Raw genomic sequence first — 20774 nt, forward strand, 5'->3', positions numbered from 1 at the left:
CCCTATGCCTGTCCAGGTCCTCTCCCTCTCTTAAACCTCCCAAACTTCTTTTTAAAAAACAAACTAAAATCACCAAAACACAACAAATTAACCAAAACATAGAAAATAAAATACAAAATCACAAAAAGAAAAACAAAACAAAACCCACCAAACTGTGACTAAATAAATGTGTATATATAAATATTGTGGATTCCCTTCTTGTGCTGCCCAACTACTCCTGAACACAAGACCTGCCTTGGTGTGGTTGATGTACAAAGCGTTTTCCATTGGAAAAAATTTATCATGTCTCTTGAAAGCCAAAATGTTCACCATTACTATGTATTACATCTTTTTTTTTATCACATCACATCACAGAGATTTTCATGCAACAATAAGGATATGAGTGTGCATATAGTTTTACATTCAATCCAGAAGGATATTTAATCACATTGTGAACAATAAGATTGTGTTATCTACTGAGAAAATCTGTTTCTAGTTGTGATAAGACTGAACCCTAGAATACATCCTTAATCCCAATTGAAGAAGGTAAATTTAGTTTGTAGAACAAAGAACCCATGTTTGAAAGTAACTTCTAATTGAGGGGCAGAGAAAGTGACAAACCAGAGAAAGATTTGACAGAATGAGTTGAAGTAGGATACACCAAACTCTCATTGGAACAGACAGATAAGAGAGGCAATTTGGTGGGGTTCTGGCTTCTACAGTCAGGTACTGTGGTGGGACACATTGCCAGATGAAGTACAAAAGATGAAGACCACTGGCCATTTACACTCTCTTACTGTTCTAGGACCCAGAATCTGATAGTTTCTGGCTATTTAACTTAATCTTGCTATTCTAAGTGTAGAAGCTGATGACTTTGGCAATGAACATGGTTTTGCTATTCCCAGGCCAAAAGCTGATGATTTCTTGAAATTGATTCAGGCTGACAGCAAGTGGGGATTAAGGAAAAAACTTTACTTGGACTCTTTAGTCATTGACTCAGGGCTCTCATGCTACTCACACAAGAGGCTCAAAGTCAGTTAACTCTTCCTGAGCCAGAAAGAAAGAAGAAAGGAAAGGGAAGGGAAGGGAAGGGAAGGGAAGGGAAGGGAAGGGAAGGGAAGGGAAGGGAAGGGAAGGGAAGGGAAGGGAAGGGAAGGGAAGGGAAGGGAAGGAAGAGAAAGGAAAGGAAAGGAAAGGAAAGGAAAGGAAAGGAAAGGAAAGGAAAGGAAAGTCAGAGACAAACAGACCAACACACACATTGATGATGTAGAAAGAGGCAAAACTTAATGAAAATAAATGTTGTATTTACAAATAATAGTTTGCAGAGCCTGGTTTTGTCCACACATCTTTATGTATTGACTAAAGGCTGTTACTTCCACTAAGCCTTAATCTCTATGACACATCCAGACAACTGCCCAGGATGTTTTCTTGTTTTTCTTTCTAGGTAGACCATGGGTGTGTATGATCATTTCAATGAATAAACTATCTGAAGAATTAATCCAAAATGAATCTGTAATTCTTGCAGTGATTCTGTAGGCAGAAAGTTCTGGTATTAAGCATGGGAAAGGACAAAGTGAGAGTACTTGCAGCATGATGGCACTCATCAGTCCCTTTAACCCTGCTCTTTGAGGAATTCTACTCTGAGAACAGCATACAGTTTTGACTTCAACAAATCTCACCTGATTGTGGTGTTCACCCCAAGTTATGAGCTTGTCATTTAGGGAAAGATGCTGAACACTGTGAGATTCAAAGACAAACTCACCAACTTTCACTTGAGCTTTGGTACCACTCTGCAGAGACTGGTAATTAAAGATGTCAAGCTTGGTTGCTGAAACATCCTTGTTCACAACGTCCTCCTCATTGGAGCTTCTCCCAAGTTGGCTGTTTTGTAAGAATGGATGGAGCTAAAAGAGAAAATAACTGTCAGAATTTGCAGTATAAGTTACTGAGACGCAACTGGTTACTTCAATTGCCCTCCCATTTGCTAACTGTGTGTCCCCGCAGCTTTCATTGTTGTTCCATTTATCAACCATTTATCATAAGGCTAATCCATGCTAGCAGTAGGTCAATATGTAGAGGTTAGCATAGTCATATGGTATTTACCAACACTATCAACACTACTCAAATTTGAAAACTGAACTTTTCTCAATCACTCAGTGATGTAAGGAGGATTCTGGACACCAGATTCCGATTTTGGTGAAAAGTAGGAAAAATTCAAATGAGGTGTTTTAAAATTTTTGCAAAAATAGTTTTTCAGAATAAACACAATTTTTCACAACTATTAATTACTTGAGAAAATTCAAATAAAAAATTTGGATTTTAAAATATGAAAGTTGTAAGTAATGAAGGAAAGAATAGCAGACCACAAGTGGTATAGAATTGTAGAGAATCACATAATAGAGAGATGAAAAAGGGATGGGATTAGAGAGAATAGAGGGAGGTAAGTTATCCAAACCTGAAGATACATGAAGGGGTCACACATAAAGCACAAGTTTGAACTAGTGAGAAAGAAAACACAATTTAAAAAGAACTTAAACAAAGGTATTACAGATTATTATATATAAAAATTACTGTGGCAGTTAGGAAGTCCCCCAAAAACCCAAAGACTATGATCATTGCCCTTGGTTACACATAAGAAGCACTTTTGCGTTCTTGCTACCCCATTGGATAGCTGCATACTTATGCCCACATGGAAGGCGTGGTGGGTTATAAGTCCATTGGTTCATGAAAGAAAAAGCCAAATGAAAGACAAATGTACGATAGGGACGTGGTGGGAGACTGGAGAGTCTATGAGGATGAACAGAGATGAGGGAGGGAGGAAAATATGTGTGAACAGAAGGTATTGTGTATTTGTTTTTTTTTTTTTTTTGGTTTTTCGAGACAGGGTGCTTGAATGTAGTTGTCAAACAAATACATTTTTGTAATAGACCATATACGATGGATATAAAAACAATGACATCTAACCTTATAATTTAAACTTAAAAGAGCAAACAAACAGTTTTCTGAAGAAATAAGTTAAACATATCCTTTCCTTAAAGAGTGGGATGATTTACTTTTAAGATTGACTTAGCGAGCCAGGCGTGGTGGCACGCGCCTTTAATCCCAGCACTCGGGAGGCAGAGCCAGGCAGATTTCTGAGTTCGAGGCCAGCCTGGTCTACAAAGTGAGCTCCAGGACAGCCAGGGTTATATAGAAAAACCCTGTCTCAAAAAACAAAAACAAAACAAAAAACCAAAACAACAAAAAAAGATTGACTTAGCAAAATTCTCCTATTAAACTGAAGGGCAAATGAATATGATCTGAGGTAAAATTATGCAGGAATAAAATTTGGTTCAGATTCCAGCCTTGTAGCAATGTTAAAGGAAACTTTCATAGAAAAGGAAAATTGTATAAGCTATAAAATTAAACTGACATAGACACAAAAATAAAAATGAAGAATACCGTAGTAAAATTGAGCATTGGATTTAGTTTAGTTTTCTAGTAGGCTATAATAGCACTGTTACAACAAATAGGAAAGAGGAAGCAGAAGGGTTGCTTAGTGTGTCAGCATTGCTGTTAAGCAGTATTTGTAATATGTCTTGAACATATTAGAAAACCACAAGAATTTTTTTAAGTATAACTGATATTCTATGAGAAAAGGTAGAATTAAAAATATTCAATTGAATCTAAAGAAGTCAGGTAAAGAGGAGATGACAAAAAGGGGTCAACAGCCCTCAAAAAGAAATTCTCACATGATAGTCATTATTATAAAGATCAATAATCAGTTTAAGGTTAGTTCACTAATTGCATGAATTTAAAACAAATACAAATTGGAGTAAAACACTATACTCAACCAGACAAACAAAAATCTGCCAAGACTTGACTGTGTGCTACTTAACTTGAAATCCACAAGGAGAGACAGTGTCCCTTAGTGATGCAAGAAGTGCAAGCTTACCACTGCAGTACATGGCCCTAATTTTGTCCTTATACATGTAGCTGTAAGTGCATTCAATGATCTTTTAAAAAACAAACAAACAAACAAACAAACAAAAAAACAGAACACATTCTCTGGGAGGAGAGGTGGTATGGAGATGGGGAAAGTATAGGAGAGGGAGCAAGGGGTAGACTAGAACTAAACATATTGTGTCCAAGTATGAAATTCTCAAACAATAAAAAGGACTAAGAAAGAGACAAGTGTAGAGGGAGAAGGCATGCAGGAGCATACTGTGCCAATGCTAATCAAAAGAAAGTTGGACTTAGTATATTAAAAAGAGCAAAGTAGCCTTCAGAACAACTTGGACATTAAACGAGACATGAAAATTAATATAAAAACAAAAACAATAAGAAACACCAAGAAAACTTTAAAAAGTTCATAGAATTAATTGGGTGGTGTTCCTTCTGTTTCTATTTTGTGGAATAGTTTGAGGAGTATTGGGATTAGGCCTTCTTTGAAAGTCTGATAAAATTCTGAACTAAACCCATCTGGTCTTGGATTTGGTTTGGTTGGGAGACTTTGAATGACTGCTTCTGTTTCTTTAAGGGTTATGGGACTGTTTAGATGGTTTATCTGATCCTGTTTTAACTTTGCTACCTGGTATCTGTCTAGGAAATTGTCCATTTCATCCAAGTTTTCCAGTTTTGTTGAATATAGGCTTTTGTAATAGGATCTGATGATTTTCTTTTAATTTCCTCAGTTTCTGTCGCTATGCCTCCCTTTTCATTTCTGATTTTGTTAATTTGGATACTGTCTCTGTGCTCTCTGGTTAGTCTGGCTTATCTATCTTGCTGATTTCCTCAAAGAACCAGCTCCTGGTTTTGTTGCTTTTTTTGTATAGTTCTTTTTGTTTCTACTTGGTTGATTTCAGCCCTGTGTTTGATTATTTCCTGCCATTAAATCCTCTTGGATATATTTGCTTCTTTTTGTTCTAGAGCTTTTCAAGTGTGTTGTCAAGCTGCAAGTGTATGCTCTCTTCAGTTTCTTTTGGAGACAGTCAGAGCTATGAGTTTTCCTCTTCCCACTGTTTTCATTTTATCACATAAGTTTTGGAATGTTGTGCATTCATTTTCATTAAATTCTAAAAATTATTAATTTCTTTCTTTATTTCTTCCTTCACCAAGTAAGTTATCAATGAGGAGAGGATTATTCAGCTTCCATGTTTATGTGGGCTTTCTGTAATTTTTATTATTATTGAAGAACAGCCTTTATCTGTAGTGATCTGATAAGATGCATGGGATTATTTCAATCCTATTGTATTTGTTGAGGCTTATTTTGTAACCAATTGTATGTTTAATTTTGGAGAAGTACCAAAAGGTTCTTAGAAGAAGATATATAATTTTATTTTAGAATGAAATGTTCTATAGATATCTGTTAAAGCCATCTAGTTCATAACTTCTATAAGTTTCACTGTATCTCTCTTTAGTTCTGTTTACATGATATGTCCATTGATGAGAGGGTGGTGTTGAAGTCTACCATTATTATTGTGTGAGGTGCAGTGTGTGTTTTGAGCTTTAGTAAAATTTCTTTTATGAATGTGGGTGCCCTTGCATTTGAAACATAGATGTTAAGAATTGAGACTTTATCTTGGTATATTTGTTCTGTGTTGAGTATGAAGTGTCCTTCCTTATCTTTTTAAATGACTTTAGGTTGATATTTGATTTTATTCAATATTATAATGGCTACTCTAGCTTGCTTCTTGGGACCATTTTCTTGGAAATTTTTCCTTCCAGCTTTTTACTCTGAAATAATGACTGTCTTTGTCACTGAGGTATTTTTCCTGGATGCAGCAAAATGCTGGGTCCTGTTTAAAATTCACTGTTAATTTGTGGATTTTTTATTGGGGAATGGAGTCCATTGATATTAAGAGATATTAAGAAAAAGTGTTGCTTTCTATTATTTTTGTTGTTAGAGGTGGAGTTATGTTTGTGTGGCTATCTTCTATCAGGCTTGGTTTTTTTTGGACTTTTAAAATGCAACTTTTTTTTTTTTAATTAGGTAATTTCCTCAATTACATTTCCAATGCTATCCAAAAAATCCCCAATACACTCCCCCCCAGTCCCCCACCCACCCACCCCCACCCCTTGGCCCTGGCATTCCCCTGGGGCATATAAAGTTGGCAAGTCCAATGGGCCTCTCTTTTCAGTGATGGCCTACTAGGCCATCTTTTGAAACAAATGCAGCTAGAGTCAAGAACTATGGGGAACTGGTTAGTTCATAATAATGATCCACCTATGGGGTTGCAGTTCCCTTTAGCTCCTTGGGTACTTTCTCTAGCTCCTCCATTGGGGGCCCTGTGATCCATCCAATAGCTGACTGTGAGCATCCACTTCTGTGTTTGCTAGGCCCCGGCATTGTCTCACAAGAGACAGCTATATCTGGGTCCTTTCAGCAAAATCTTGCTAGTGTATGCAATGGTGTCAGCGTTTGGAAGCTGATTATGGGATGGATCCCTGGATATGGCAGTCTTTAGATGGTCCATATGTCTTCACAGCTCCAAGCTTTATCCCTGTAACTCTTTCCATGGGTGTTTTGTTCCCAATTCCAAGAAGGGGCACAGTGTCCACACTTTGGTCTTCTTTCTTCTTGAGTTTCATGCGTTTAACAAATTGTATCTTATATCTTGGGTATCCTAAGTTTTTGGGCTAATATCCATTTATCAGTGAGTACATATTGTGTGAGTTCCTTTGTGAATATGTTACCTCACTCAGAATGATGCCCTCCAGATCCATGCATTTGCCTAGGAATTTCATAAATTCATTCCTTTTAATAGCTGAGTAGTACTCCATTGTGTAAATGTACCAAAATTTCTGTATCCATTCCTCTGTTGAGGGGCATCTGGGTTCTTTCCAGCTTCTGGCTATTATAAATAAGGCTGCTATGAACATAGTGGAGCATGTGTCCTTCTTACCGGTTGGAGCATCTTCTGGATATATGCCCAGGAGAGGTATTGCTGGATCCTCTGGAAGTATTATGTCCAATTTTCTGAGGAACCGCCAAACTGATTTCCAGAGTGGATGTACCAGCTTGCAATCCCACCAACAATGAAGGAGTGTTCCTCTTTCTCCACATCCTCGCCAGCATCTGCTGTCACCTGAATTTTTAATCTTAGCCATTCTGACTGGTGTGAGGTGGAATCTCAGGGTTGTTTTGATTTGCATTTCCCTGATGATTAAGGATGTTGAACATTTTTTCAGGTGCTTTTCTGCCATTCGGTATTCCTCAGGTGAGAATTCTTTGTTCAGTTCTGAGCCCCATTTTTTAATGGGGTTATTTGATTTTCTGGAGTCCACCTTCTTGAGTTCCTTATATATATTGGATATTAGTCCCCTGTCTGATTTAGGATAGGTAAAGATCCTTTCCCAATCTGTTGGTGGTCTTTTTGTCTTATTGACGGTGTCTTTTGCCTTGCAGAAGCTTTGCAACTTTATGAGGTCCCATTTATCGATTCTCGATCTTACAGCACAAGCCTTTGCTGTTCTATTCAGGAATTTTTCCCCTGTACCCATATCTTTGAGGCTTTTCCCTACTTTCTCCTCTATAAGTTTCAGTGTCTCTGGTTTTATGTGGAGTTCCTTAATCCACTTAGATTTAACCTTGGTACAAGGAGATAGGAATGGATCAATTTGCATTCTTTTACATGATAACCGCCAGTTGTGCCAGCACCATTTGTTGAAAATGCTGTCTTTTTTCCACTGGATGGTTTTTGCTCCCTTGTCAAAGATCAAGTGACCATAGGTATGTGGGTTGATCTCAGGGTCTTCAATTCTGTTCCATTGGTCTACTTGTCTGTCGTTATACCAGTACCATGCAGTTTTTATCACAATTGCTCTGTAGTACAGATTTAGGTCAGGCATGGTGATTCCTCCAGAGGTTCTTTTATCCTTGAGAAGAGTTTTTGCTATCCTAGGTTTTTTGTTATTCCAGATGAATTTGCAGATTGCCCTTTCCAATTCGTTGAAGAATTGAGTTGGAATTTTGATGGGGATTGCATTGAATCTGTAGATTGCTTTTGGCAAGATAGCCATTTTTACAATGTTGATCCTGCCAATCCATGAGCATGGGAGATCTTTCCATCTTCTGAGATCTTCTTTAATTTCTTTCTTCAGGGACTTGAAGTTCTTGTCATACAGATCTTTCACTTCCTTAGTTAGAGTCACGCCAAGGTATTTTATATTGTTTGTGACTATTGAGAAGGGTGTTGTTTCCCTAATTTCCTTCTCTGCTTGTTTATCCTTTGTGTACAGAAAGGCCATTGACTTGTTTGAGTTAATTTTATATCCAGCTACTTCACCGAAGCTATTTATCAGGCTTAGGAGTTCTCTGGTGGAATTTTTAGGGTCACTTATATATACTATCATATCATCTGCAAAAAGCGATATTTTGACTTCTTCTTTTCCGATTTGTATCCCCTTGATCTCCTTTTGTTGTCTAATTGCTCTGGCTAGGACTTCAAGTACAATGTTGAATAGGTAGGGAGAGAGTGGTCAGCCTTGTCTAGTCCCTGATTTTAGTGGGATTGCTTCCAGCTTCTCACCATTTACTTTGATGTTGGCTACTGGTTTGCTGTAGATTGTTTTTATCATGGTTAGGTATGGGCCTTGAATTCCTGATCTTTCCAAGTCTTTCATCATGAATGGGTGTTGGATTTTGTCAAATGCTTTTTCAGCATCTAACGAGATGATCATGTGGTTTTTTTCTTTGAGTTTGTTTATATAATGGATTACATTGATGGATTTTCGTATATTGAACCATCCTTGCATCCCTGGGATGAATCCTACTTGGTCAGGATGGATGATTGTTTTGATGTGTTCTTGATTTCGGTTAGCGAGAACTTTATTGAGGATTTTTGCATCAATATTCATAAGGGAAATTGGTCTGAAGTTCTCTATTTTTGTTGGGTCTTTATGTGGTTTAGGTATCAGAGTAATTGTGGCTTCATAGAATGAGTTGGGTAGAGTACCTTCTGATTCTATTTTGTGGAATAGTTTGTGAAGAACTGGGATTAGTTCTTCTTTGAAGGTTTGATAGAACTCTGCACTAAACCCATCTGGTCCTGGGCTTTTCTTGGTTGGGAGACTAATAATGACTGCTTCTATTTCTTTAGGGGATATGGGACTGTTTAGATCATTAACCTGATCTTGATTTAACTTTGGTACCTGGTATCTGTCTAGAAACTTGTCCATTTCATCCAGGTTCTCCAGTTTTGTTGAGTATAGCCTTTTGTAGAATGATCTGATGGTGTTTTGGATGTCTTCAGGGTCTGTTGTTATGTCTCCCTTTTCATTTTTGATTTTGTTAATTAGAGTACTTTCCCTATGCACTCTAGTGAGTCTGGCTAAGGGTTTATCTATCTTGTTGATTTTCTCAAAGAACCAACTCCTCGATTGGTTGATTCTTTGAATTGTTCTTGTTTCCACTTGGTTGATTTCACCCCTGAGTTTGATTATTTCTTGCCGTCTACTCCTCTTGGGTGAATTTGCTTCCTTTCGTTCTAGAGCTTTTAGGTGTGTTGTCAAGCTGCTAATGTGTGCTCTCTCTAGTTTCTTTTTGGAGGTACTCAGAGCTATGAGTTTTCCTCTTAGAAATGCTTTCAGTGTGTCCCATAAGTTTGGGTATGTTGTGGCTTCATTTTCATTAAACTCCAGAGAGTCCTTAATTTCTTTCTTTATTCCTTCCTTGACCAAGGTATCATTGAGAAGAGTGTTGTTTAGTTTCCACGTGTGTGTTGGCTTTCTATTATTTATTTTGTTATTGAAGATCAGTCTTAGTCCATGGTGGTCTGATAGGGTGCATGGGACAATTTCAATATTTTTGTATATATTGAGGCTTGTTTTGTGACCAATTATGTGGTCAATTTTGGAGAAGGTACCGTGAGGTGCTGAGAAGAAGGTATATCCTTTCGTTTTAGGATAAAATGTTCTGTAGATATCTGTCAGATCCATTTGTTTCATAACCTCTGTTAGTTTCACTGTGTCCCTGTTTAGTTTCTGTTTCCATGATCTGTCCATTGGTGAAAGTGGTGTGTTGAAGTCTTCCACTATTATTGTGTGAGGTGCAATGTGTGCTTTGAGCTTTACTAAAGTATCTTTAATGAATGAGGCTGCTCTTGTATTTGGAGCATAGATATTCAGAATTGATAGTTCCTCTTAGAGGATTTTACCTTTGGTGAGAATGAAGTGCCCTTTCTTGTCTTTTTTGATGACTTTGGGTTGGAAGTCAATCTTATCAGATATTATAATGGCTACTCCAGCTTGTTTCTTCCTACCATTTGCTTGGAAAATTGTTTTCCAGCCTTTCATTCTGAGGTAGTGTCTATCTTTTTCTCTGAGATGAGTTTCCTGTAAGCAGCAAAATGTTGGGTCCTGTTTCTGTAGCCAGCCTGTTAGTCTATGTCTTTTTATTGGGGAGTTGAGTCCATTGATATTAAGAGATATTAGGGAGAAGTAATTGTTGCTTCCTTTTATTTTTGTTGTTAGAGTTGGTGTTCTGTTATTGTGGCTGTCTTCTTTTAGGTTTGTTGAGGGATTACCTTCTTTCTTTTTCTATGACGTGGTTTCCTTCCTTGTATTGTTTTTTTTCTGTTATTATCCTTTGAAGTGCTGGATTCGTGGAAAGATAATGTGTGAATTTGGTTTTATCGTGGAATACTTTGGTTTCTCCATCTATGGTAATTGAGAGTTTGGCTGGGTATAGCAGCCTGGGCTGGAAATTGTGTTCTCTTAGTTTCTGTATAACATCTGTCCAGGCCCTTCTGGCTTTCATAGTCTCTGGTGAAAAATCCGGTGTAATTTTGATAGGCTTGCCTTTATATGTTACTTGACCTTTTTCCCTTACTGCTTTTAGTATTCTATCTTTATTTAGTGCATTTTTTGTTCTGATTATTATGTGTTGGGAGGAATTTCTTTTCTGGTCCAGTCTATTTGCAGTTCTGTAAGCTTCTTGTACGTTCATGGGCATCTCTATTTTTAGGTTTGGGAAGTTTTCTTCTATAATTTTGTTGAATATATTTGCTGGTACTTTGAGTTGAAAATCTTCATTCTCATCTACTCCTATTATCCGTAGGTTTGGTCTTCTCATTTTGTCCTGGATTTCCTGGATATTTTGAGTTAGGATCTTTTTGGATTTTGTATTTTCTTTGATTGTCATGCCGATGTTCTCTATGGAGTCTTCTGCACCTGAGATTCTCTCTTCCATCTCTTGTATTCTGTTGCTGATGCTCGTATCTATGGTTCCAGATTTCTTTCCTAGTGTTTCTATCTGCAGTGTTGCCTCAGTTTGGGTTTTCTTCATTGTTTCTACTTCCCTTTTTAGGTCTTGGATGGTTTTATTCAATTCCATCACCGGTTTGGTCTGGTTTTCCTGCAATTCTTTAATGGATTTTTGTGCTTCCTCTTTAATGTCTTCTACCTGTTTAGCAGTGTTCTCCTGCAATTCTTTAAGGGATTTTTGTGCTTCCTCTTTAATGTCTTCTACCTGTTTAGCAGTGTTCTCCTGCAATTATTTAAGGGATTTTTGTACTTCCTCTTTAATGTCTTCTACCTGTGTAGCAGTGTTCTCCTGCAATTCTTTAAGGGCAGCAAGCTGTAGGCACCAGAGCTCTTAGCTGCCTCGCTCATGTACTCCACTAGGGGCAGCACAGGAACCACCTCTCTGTGGCATCAGGGTCCTCAGTGCCCAAGGGTGCCGCCCAGGCGACCACCTGCTCATCAGGCAGCAAAGCTTCCTCCCCTTACCCTTTAGGCCCAAACCTTGCCCTCCTGGGCCAGCAGGAGCTCCCCTGCCAGAGAACCGCCACTCATGCTGAGGCTAGCGCCTCCACAGTACAGGTACAAGCTAATTACCAGGTTTCTCCACAGGTCAGATGATGCAGACTGAGGGGAAGGAGCAGGGAAGGCCACCACTCCAGAGTTGAGAAAGGCAGGAGTCTGGAGTGAGGAAGGCTGTTCCCTGCCATCACCTTCTCAAAGGCCTATTTTAACACAATCATAAAAGAAATATTCCCTAACTCCTAAAGGGGAGTGGGAATCGCATGGGAGATCTCAAGAGGGGAAACTGAGAAAGGGGATAACATAAGAAATGTAAATAAAGAGAATATCCAATAAAAAATAAAAGAATAATAGAGAACAGAAACTTTTATGCCCTTAAAATGCCTATAAAGGTACAAGAAACATACAGAAAAAAAAATAGATTGGTTCGGAAAGTAAAGTCCCTTTGCCAAATAATAATCAAAACACTGAACATATAGAACAAAGAAAGAATAATAGGTGCTTTGAGAGGAAAAGACCAAGTGGCATATACAGGTAGATAGATTCAAATTACTCAAATTTCTCAGTGGAGACTAAAAGCCAGAAAGGCCTGGGCAATTGCATTGCAGACTCTAAGATATCACAGGTGCTCAGACCACTATACCCAGCAAAACTTTCAGTCACCATAGATGGAGAAAGCAAGATATTGCATGATAAAATAAAATTTAAATATATCTATCCCGAAATTCAGCAAAAGTAGATGGTGCTAAAATAAAAACTACAACCCTAGGAGGTGAACAATACCCATGAAAACACGGGAAATAAATAACCTCACAGTAGCAAAACCAAAAAAGGAAATTGAACATACACACACACACATACACACACACACACACACACACACACACACTCACACACTCCCTCATACATAGAAACACACACATACCACCTTTTCCAGCACCTGATAAAAAATTGTCATTGATAGCTCTCAATATCAATGGACTCAATTTCTCAATAAAAAGACATGGGCTAGCAGAATGGATCTGAAAAGAGGATTCAACCTTCCAAAGCATATACAAAATGCATCTCAATATCAAAGATAGTCAGAGTGCAGGGTTGGGGAAAGGGTTCCCAAGCAAATGGACCTAAAGTTCAAGGAAGAGTAGATATATTCTCAATCTAACAAAATAGCCTTCAAATAAAAATTAGTAAAAAGACATGGGGAAGAACTTTCATATTCATAAAAGAATTCATAAGAGAAGTTCACCAAGATGATGTCTCAATTCTTAACATCTATGTTGCAAACACAAGGGTATCCAAGTCTGTTAAAGAAACACAACTAGATCTCAAATCACATATCAGTCTCACAAATTGAGAGTAGAAGATTGTAATACACCACCCTCACCAATGGTTGAGTCATCCAGACAAAACCTCAATGAATACTGGAGCTAAGAGATGTAATTAACAAATTGGACACTACACCAGTAAGATAGCTGAAGGAGATCAAAGGATACAAATAAAAAATAAAAATTCAAGGTATCATTATTGACAGATGATATGATAGTACACATAAGCAACCCCCAAATTTCTACCGGGGAACTCTTATGGATGAAGAACACTTTTAGTGATGTGTTTGGATTCCATATTAACTACGAAAAAAAAAATAGTAGCCTTCTGTTTCTGATAGCCCTGGGTCTAATTGTATTTGATGTTAATTCCATTCTCATGTGAGGGGCTACTAACAAAGAATGAGTCAGCACTCAGGCGAATTTCCTGTAAACCTTCTTCCCATGTGAATGCATAAAATAAAGGCTAGAGTCAGTGAAAGAGGAGATGGTGGAGCTAAAGGTTTTGGGAGAAAAGGGGGGAGAGAGAGAGAGAGAGAGAGAGAAGGAGAGAGAGAGAGAGAGAGAGAGAGAGAGAGAGAGAGAGAGAGAGAGAGAGAGAGAGAAACAACAGACAAGGAGGAGGAAGAAAAAAAGTGGAGCAGAAGCACCTGGCCTGGAGAAACCACAAGTTCTAAGGGGTCTCTGATATTGGGAAGATGGTAGTATAGTAGAGTAGATCTGCCCAATCTAGGCACAGAGTATGTATTCATATTAAATGAGTTGTGCTTTCATTGCCTGGGCTTATTTGTGTTGGATATTTACCAAAAGAGCTTTCCTATACACAAATGACAAACAGACAGATTTTAAAAAAATAGGGAAACAACACCCTTGACAACAGACAGAAAAAAGAAAGAAGGAAAGAGATATAGGGAGAGAGAGAGAGAAAGAAGGAAGGAAGGAAGGGCAGAAAGAAATGGTGGAAGGGAGGGAAGGAGGGATGGAAGAAAAAAAGAAAGAGAGAGAGAAAGAAAGAAAGAAAGAAAGAAAGAAAGAAAGAAAGAAAGAAAGGAAGGAAGAAGAAAGGAAGAAGAAAGGAAGAAAGGAAGGAAGGAAGAAAGAAAGAAAGAAAGAAAGAAAGAAAGAAAGAAAGAAAGAAAGAAAGGAAGAAAGGAAGAAAGGAAGAAAAGAAGAAAGAAAAATTTGGGGTAGCTAAATCAAGGAGATGGAAAGATCTCCCATGCTCATGGATTAGTAGAATTAACAGTAAAAGAACTTCCAGAGGTACCACCACATCTAATTTTAAAATGTACCACAGTGCTACAGTAATAAAAGCCACAAGATAGTCTCCTAAATACATACATGTTGAGCAATGAATCGAAATGAAGACCCAGACATAAAACCACACACATCTATGGGCATCTTACTTTTTAAAATGAAGCCATAAATACACAATAGAAAAAAAGAAAGCATATTCAAAAATGGTGCTGGTCTAATTAGATCTCTTCATGTAGAAGAATGGTACTGGATCCATATTAGCCCTGTACAAAACTCAAGGCCAATTTATAATCACAACATTAAAGCAGACTTGATGGAACACTGAACTTAATGGAAGAAAAAAATAGAGAATAGTTTTGAACATATTTAAAACTGCTTGGATTGTGAATGCTAATTCTTTTCCCTCAAAAAAAAAATCTGTTTACAGGAGAACATCTACGTGTACATAGCTTCTGGGAAACTGCCCTTGATGGAAGAAAAAGTAGGGAATAGCCTTGAACATATTTATAACTGCCTATATTATGAATGCTAATTATGTTCCCCCAAAAACTTTTTACATGAGAATATTTACACACAAATAGCTTCTGGAAATCTGCCCCCAGTTGATTCTGATTGGTAAGTAAAGACACTGACAGACAATCTTTGATCAGGGCAGACACAGTTGAGACTTTTAGGATTCCTTGGCTAGGGACAGGGAGGAAGGAGAAGGAGAAAGAGATCCACGATGCAAGGAGAGGTGGAGGAGATGCCAAGACTGAATTGGTACAGGACAGGGAGACACAGATGCCATGTAGGAGCCTGAAGAGTGCAGCCCAGCAGGGCAGCACAACTGAGTCTAGAGCAGCCAAGGGAAATACAAAATGTAGTAAATGATAACTCGGGATTATTGGAGGGAGGTTGATTAGCCAAATGGAGGTTAGAACCTGGCCCAACCATCGAGATGTTTAAGCAATATTAACATATAAAGGCTGAGTGTGTGTCTTTAATTTGAGAACTAGGAACTTTGAGGAATGTAGTGTGGATTATGCTGCCAAATTTTATTTAATTATTTGAATTCTACACATATAGAGAACATTGACAGGGCAATGAAAAAAATGGGATCTCATGAAACCAAAAAGCTTCTGCAAGGCAAAGGATGTCTTCAATAAGATATAATGGTAGCTATATCAGGGTCCTTTCAGCAAAATCTTGCTGGTGTATGCAATGGTGTCAGTGTTTGGAGGTTGATTATGGGATGGAGTACTACTAAGCTATTAAAAAGAATGAATTTATGAAATTCCTAGGCAAATGGATGGACCGGGAGGGCATCATCCTGAGTGAGGTAACCCAATCACAAAAGAACTCACATGATATGTAGTCACTGATAAGTGGATATTGGCCCAGAAACTTAGAAACCCCAAGATACAAGATACAATTTGCAAAACACATGAAACTCAAGAAGAACGAAGACCAAAATGCGAATACTTTGCCCCTTCTTGGAATTGGGAACAAAACACCCATGGAGGAATTACAGAGACAAAGTTTGGAGCTGAGACAAAAGGATGGACCATCTAGAGACTCCAGATGCTGACACCATTGCATACACTAGCAAGATTTTGCTGACAGGACCCTGATATAGTTCTCTCTTGTGAGGCTATGCTGGTGCCTGGCAAATTCAGAAGTGGATGCTCACAGTCAGTTATTGAATGGAACACAGGGCTCCCAATGGAGGAGCTAGAGAAAGTACCCAAAGAGCTAAAGGGATCTGCAACTCTATAGGTGGAACAACAATATGAACTAGCCAGTACCCCGGAGCTCTTGTCTCTAGCTGCATATGTATCAGAAGATGGCCTAGTCGGCCATCATTGGGAAGAGAGGCCCATTGGTCTTGCAAACTTTATATGCCTCGGTATGGGGGAACACCAGGGCCAAGAAGTGGGAGTACGTGGGTAGGGGAGTAGGGCTGAGTGTCTGTGGGACTTTTGGGATAGCATTTGAAATGTAAATGAAGAAAATACCTAATTAAAAAAATAAATTCAAAAAAAATTAAAAAACATATAATGGTAGTCTACAGAATGGGAAAGGATTTTTAATAACTCTACATCTGACAGGAAGCTAATATCCAAAATATATAAAGCACTGAAAACATCAGGCATCAACAATCCACCAATCTAATTTTTAAAATTAGGTACAGAGCTAAAGAGAGAATTTTTAATAGAGGAATCTCAAAGGGACGAGAAACATTGAAAAATACTATTCAACATCCATTATAGAAACACAAATCAAAACTACAATGAGCTACATCTTAGACATGTCAGAACAGCTATCATCAACAATACAAGTAACAGGTCCTCATGGCAAGATGTGGAACAAGGGGAACACTCTTGCATTGATAGAGGGACAGTAAACTTGGAAAGACACTACAGAAATCAACATGATAGATCCTCTGAAAATTGGGAATTGATCTAGCTCACGACCCACCTATGCCACTCTTGAGCACATACCCAAAGGACACTCCATCTTACCACAGGGGCACTTGCTCAATTAGATCATAGTGGCTATATTTAAAATAGCAGTAAACTGAAAGCAATATAGATGTCTCTCAACTGAAGAATAGACAACAAAAATGTGGTAGATTTATGCAATATAGTACTACTCCAGAGATCTTTAGTTAACAAGGAGGGTTGTGGGAGTGAGATGGATGGGTCACATGGAACTCCCTGGCAATGGAAAATAGAATAGATTTTGTGGGTTGACTAGAGGGTGGGTGGAGATGGGAACAAGAAGGAAAAAGTTTGGGGAGGGAGGTACAGAGGGAAAGGGTATGGACAGAAAGACAATGAGATAGATGTCAAAACCTAGTGAATTGGAACTTCCTGAGACCTATGAGGGTGACTTCAGTAAGGACATAGTAATGGAGGATATGCAACCTGAACTGCCCATCTTCTGTAACCAGGCAAGGCTCCCAGTTGTGCACCTGGAATACCAACCTACTCTCACACCTCTGAATCCACAATCTGTCCTGACTGCAAGATGTGCTGACACAATGGTGTCTCAGAATTTGTGGGAGTGACCAATCAAATGACAGGTCTAACTTGAGGCTCAAGCCATGAGAGGCAACCCAGGAAAGACATTGCCTGGATGGCCAGGAACCTGAAACTGGGTGACTCAGAGACCTAAGGTAAAACCAAATACAATAGACCACCACAACAGCAACAAGTCAAAGAACAGATCCCTAAGGATATTCTGCTATAGTCATAGAACAGTGCCTAGTCCAGGTTTCATCATAAACATTTCATCTTGCAACTGATGGGAGTGAGTAGAGCCCAGGCTGGCCTCAAGCTCATGATCCTTGTACCTCAGCCTCGCATAAGCTGGAGAACAGTCATGGATGATATTGTTGAGCCTTATAAAAGCTATGTGTTCTTCTATAAGTAGTAATAAAAAAGATGTGACAATAAAATTTCATAAATACTTTTTATGAGTGTGCTTAGTCTAAGAAAAGCATTTTTAAGCATCATAAGCATATTGTATTCTGAGAGAAATGTTAGCTCAACTTTAAACACTACAATGTGTTTTTTTTTTCATTTCCTCTGACTTTATATCTTTGTGATACTTATGCTACTGAAATAAACATGAGAACTTTGAGAAGAAGATAGTAGCACAAAGAAATATGCTAGAATAAGAAATACTTTTCTAACACTAATTATGAAAGACCATCAATCAAAATGCAGAACTTACAAGCCAGGGCCCAGTACTCTAGGAAAACATAAGAACAGCCATTGTTACCTTCCATGGCAAAGGAGCCCGGAGTACACTTTTATCCAGTGAGTCTCCTTCCACTCTGAGTGACAGCTCTTCATGGAGTGCCTGGGCAATGGCATACACAGCAGCATGGACTTTGTAGCTCGAGGGTGAGGTATTCATATCCCAAGCATGCAGAGGTCGTGTGCTCAGGCTGCCATTTGGCTCACATAGACTTTGTTCCCTGACTCCATCCTTATCAAAATATGGGCATTCAAATAAGATGGACCACACATCCTGGATAAAGGTATCATGAGGGTATTTTCTAGGTTGAACACTTCTGAGAAAATCCTTGAATCCCAGAATTTCATCCATGTGAAACAAAAATAATAATCCTCCACCAAAGTGTCTATAAATACGATTTTGTTCAATAGGTAATGTGATATACCAATCAGAAGTTGTGATCCAGACATTACCAAAAGGAGCATAGTAAATTCTGAGATAGACACTAATCAGAAAATCATGAGTGTCACCAAATGCAACAATAACATGTGTCAATGTGACTCTTTCCATAAAATCTTTCCGGTTTACTGATTTTGTAGCAGAAAATTCTTTAACCTTTTCTGCAAATGCAATACAAAGTCCATGATTTGTCATCTCCTCTGTGATGTCTGTAAGGAAGAGTTCTCCCCTCATATCTGGAACCACCAGGCCAACCCAGACCCAAGTGAAGTATAGCAGCAGTTGAATAATTCCCTGATACAGAGCTGCGCTGTGCACTGGAAACTGGTAAGGAGACTGGAGCTGGACATTGGTCCCAAGACTGTGGTCAAAAGGAGCATAACTGATCTAAACAGAAAGAAAGTTACTACTTAAGACAAGACAATTTTGTTCATTCTCAAATGATTTGGTTTATGTTTTCTGTTTATGCACTCTAGGAGATATGGAGCAATTAAGTAACTTTGCTAAGAAATACCAACTTGTTACCTGTGTCACTTACTTCTCACTGTGTACAGGAAATGTGTCTTTTCCTTTGTACTTTTATAGAAAATACCAAACAGGTATACCACACAGTATCTATCTCCTGATCTCAGTTCAGGTAACACCAGTCAAACAAGAGCATTTGCAAACCTGTCACTTCCCATACCAGAACTTTCATCTTCCTGAAAAGGGAGGTGGAGGAACATTAACACTAAAGGCCTTTTACTTGAAGTCACTAATCTATAACTAATTATCCAGTAAAGAGGAAATCTATGAAGCATTATAAAATCGACTCATGAAGTCTATATTTCCCTAGAAGTTTATATGTCTTGTGTCCTCTGTAATGCTTAATATGTAGTCAATTCTCTTAAAATAGCTTGCAGAGGATGGAAGGCTGACTATCTACCTCAATGCTTATTGTAAAGTCTCTCTTTTAGTCCTTCTGATTACCCCCATCACATTGCTATCCTTTTCACCAGAAATCAACAACTGAATTGTCTAATCTGTGATTTCTATGCTGTTTAGGCCATCTACTTGGGTGGGAGGGGCGGTGGACTAGATTATTAATTACCTTATCTGCTATATTAAATGACCAATTATCAAATTCAATTCACTTAATCTAATATCGGCATAAAACAATCCTTTTCCTTAATATGTGCTCTTAGGATTATATCTTTAGTCCAGGAACACATTTCCCAGGTTTGGCCAACACTATCAGTCTGCCTTACTGAATCTAATATCTCTATCTACACTGGTGTTCTCTGAATACCCTGGTGTCCCATGGTTCAGACTGGGACTTGATCCCCTTTCAACACAAATCCCCTAAATAATAAATTCCTAAAATCAGATGCCCACTAGGTCATGCCCTAATCCAAAGCTCATATCATGGCTATATGCACTGCCTTCTCCCCAGGCATCTGAGTCTAGAAGTTTAAAATATTTCACTTATTAGATCCAAAATCATGAGACTCAATACATGTTACTTCATTTTTGAGAGAAGAGTGGTTAGGAGAAGGAAAAGGAATAGGAAATCAGGAATCACAACATGAGGTAAACATGAATACTTTGAGGAAAGAAAGAGTAGCATAAAGACATATTCACTATTAATTAAATGCAAAAAAGTAAGCAATTTAAAGCATGACACATGATGGTACGATTTTTTATATCAATAAATTCTGATAATGGGTTCATGAATCCCATGAATCTAATTAATAAAACATCATTTAAATAATGTTTTATTTAAAATTAATATGCTAATTCAACATGTATCTAAATATCTGAATGAACTACTTTTAAACCATAAATTTTATATATATATTTGAAGTGTTACAAATCACATTCAAAAGCTAAGTAAGGTTCTGTCTTGGAGAGAACTGTTGTCCTGCTGACAGGATAAGCCCAGGCTTCTCTCTGGCCTACAATCCAGGTGTCAGCTGTAGATTAGCTGACAAAGCAGAAGAACTATACTTTGTCACTCCCTATGACTCAGAGAGGTATGGCAGACTGCCATCTCAGGAGAGAACTGATCATCTTGCTCTGACCTCCTGTGGGGGACTGAGAATGAGGAATTACAATAATTCACATAGGATGCATGGAAGTCAACAGGCCTGCTTGAGGCTGTTTTAGCAGAAAGGTGTCACAATTGAAGGTCACAATGGCAACAAACCGAATATTTATGTAGGATGAGGCTTGCCTCAGGGACTTTATAGAGGGAGGATCTAGTTCACTGTCTTGCTGCCTAGCGGGTGACCTCGACATCAGATTATA

The 20774-nt window shown here is 38.3% G+C and overlaps 1 protein-coding gene and 1 pseudogene across 1 annotated transcript in view; one reads left to right on the forward strand and one right to left on the reverse strand.

The window, feature by feature from the left end:
- Window positions 1-20774, forward strand: part of LOC110295785 (vomeronasal type-2 receptor 26-like) — a 247717-nt pseudogene that overhangs the window by 116588 nt on the left and 110355 nt on the right.
- Window positions 1-20774, reverse strand: part of LOC110288467 (vomeronasal type-2 receptor 26-like) — a 34911-nt gene that overhangs the window by 8303 nt on the left and 5834 nt on the right. Inside the window, 2 exon segments of the mRNA XM_085839952.1 lie at window positions 1659-1883; window positions 18072-18875. Coding sequence (XP_085696078.1) covers window positions 1659-1883; window positions 18072-18875 — 1029 coding nt within the window.

The sequence above is a fragment of the Mus caroli genome, unplaced genomic scaffold, assembly GCF_978045245.1.
Source record: "Mus caroli unplaced genomic scaffold, Mus_caroli_1 scaffold_7, whole genome shotgun sequence".
NCBI classification, from domain to species: domain Eukaryota; kingdom Metazoa; phylum Chordata; class Mammalia; order Rodentia; family Muridae; genus Mus; species Mus caroli.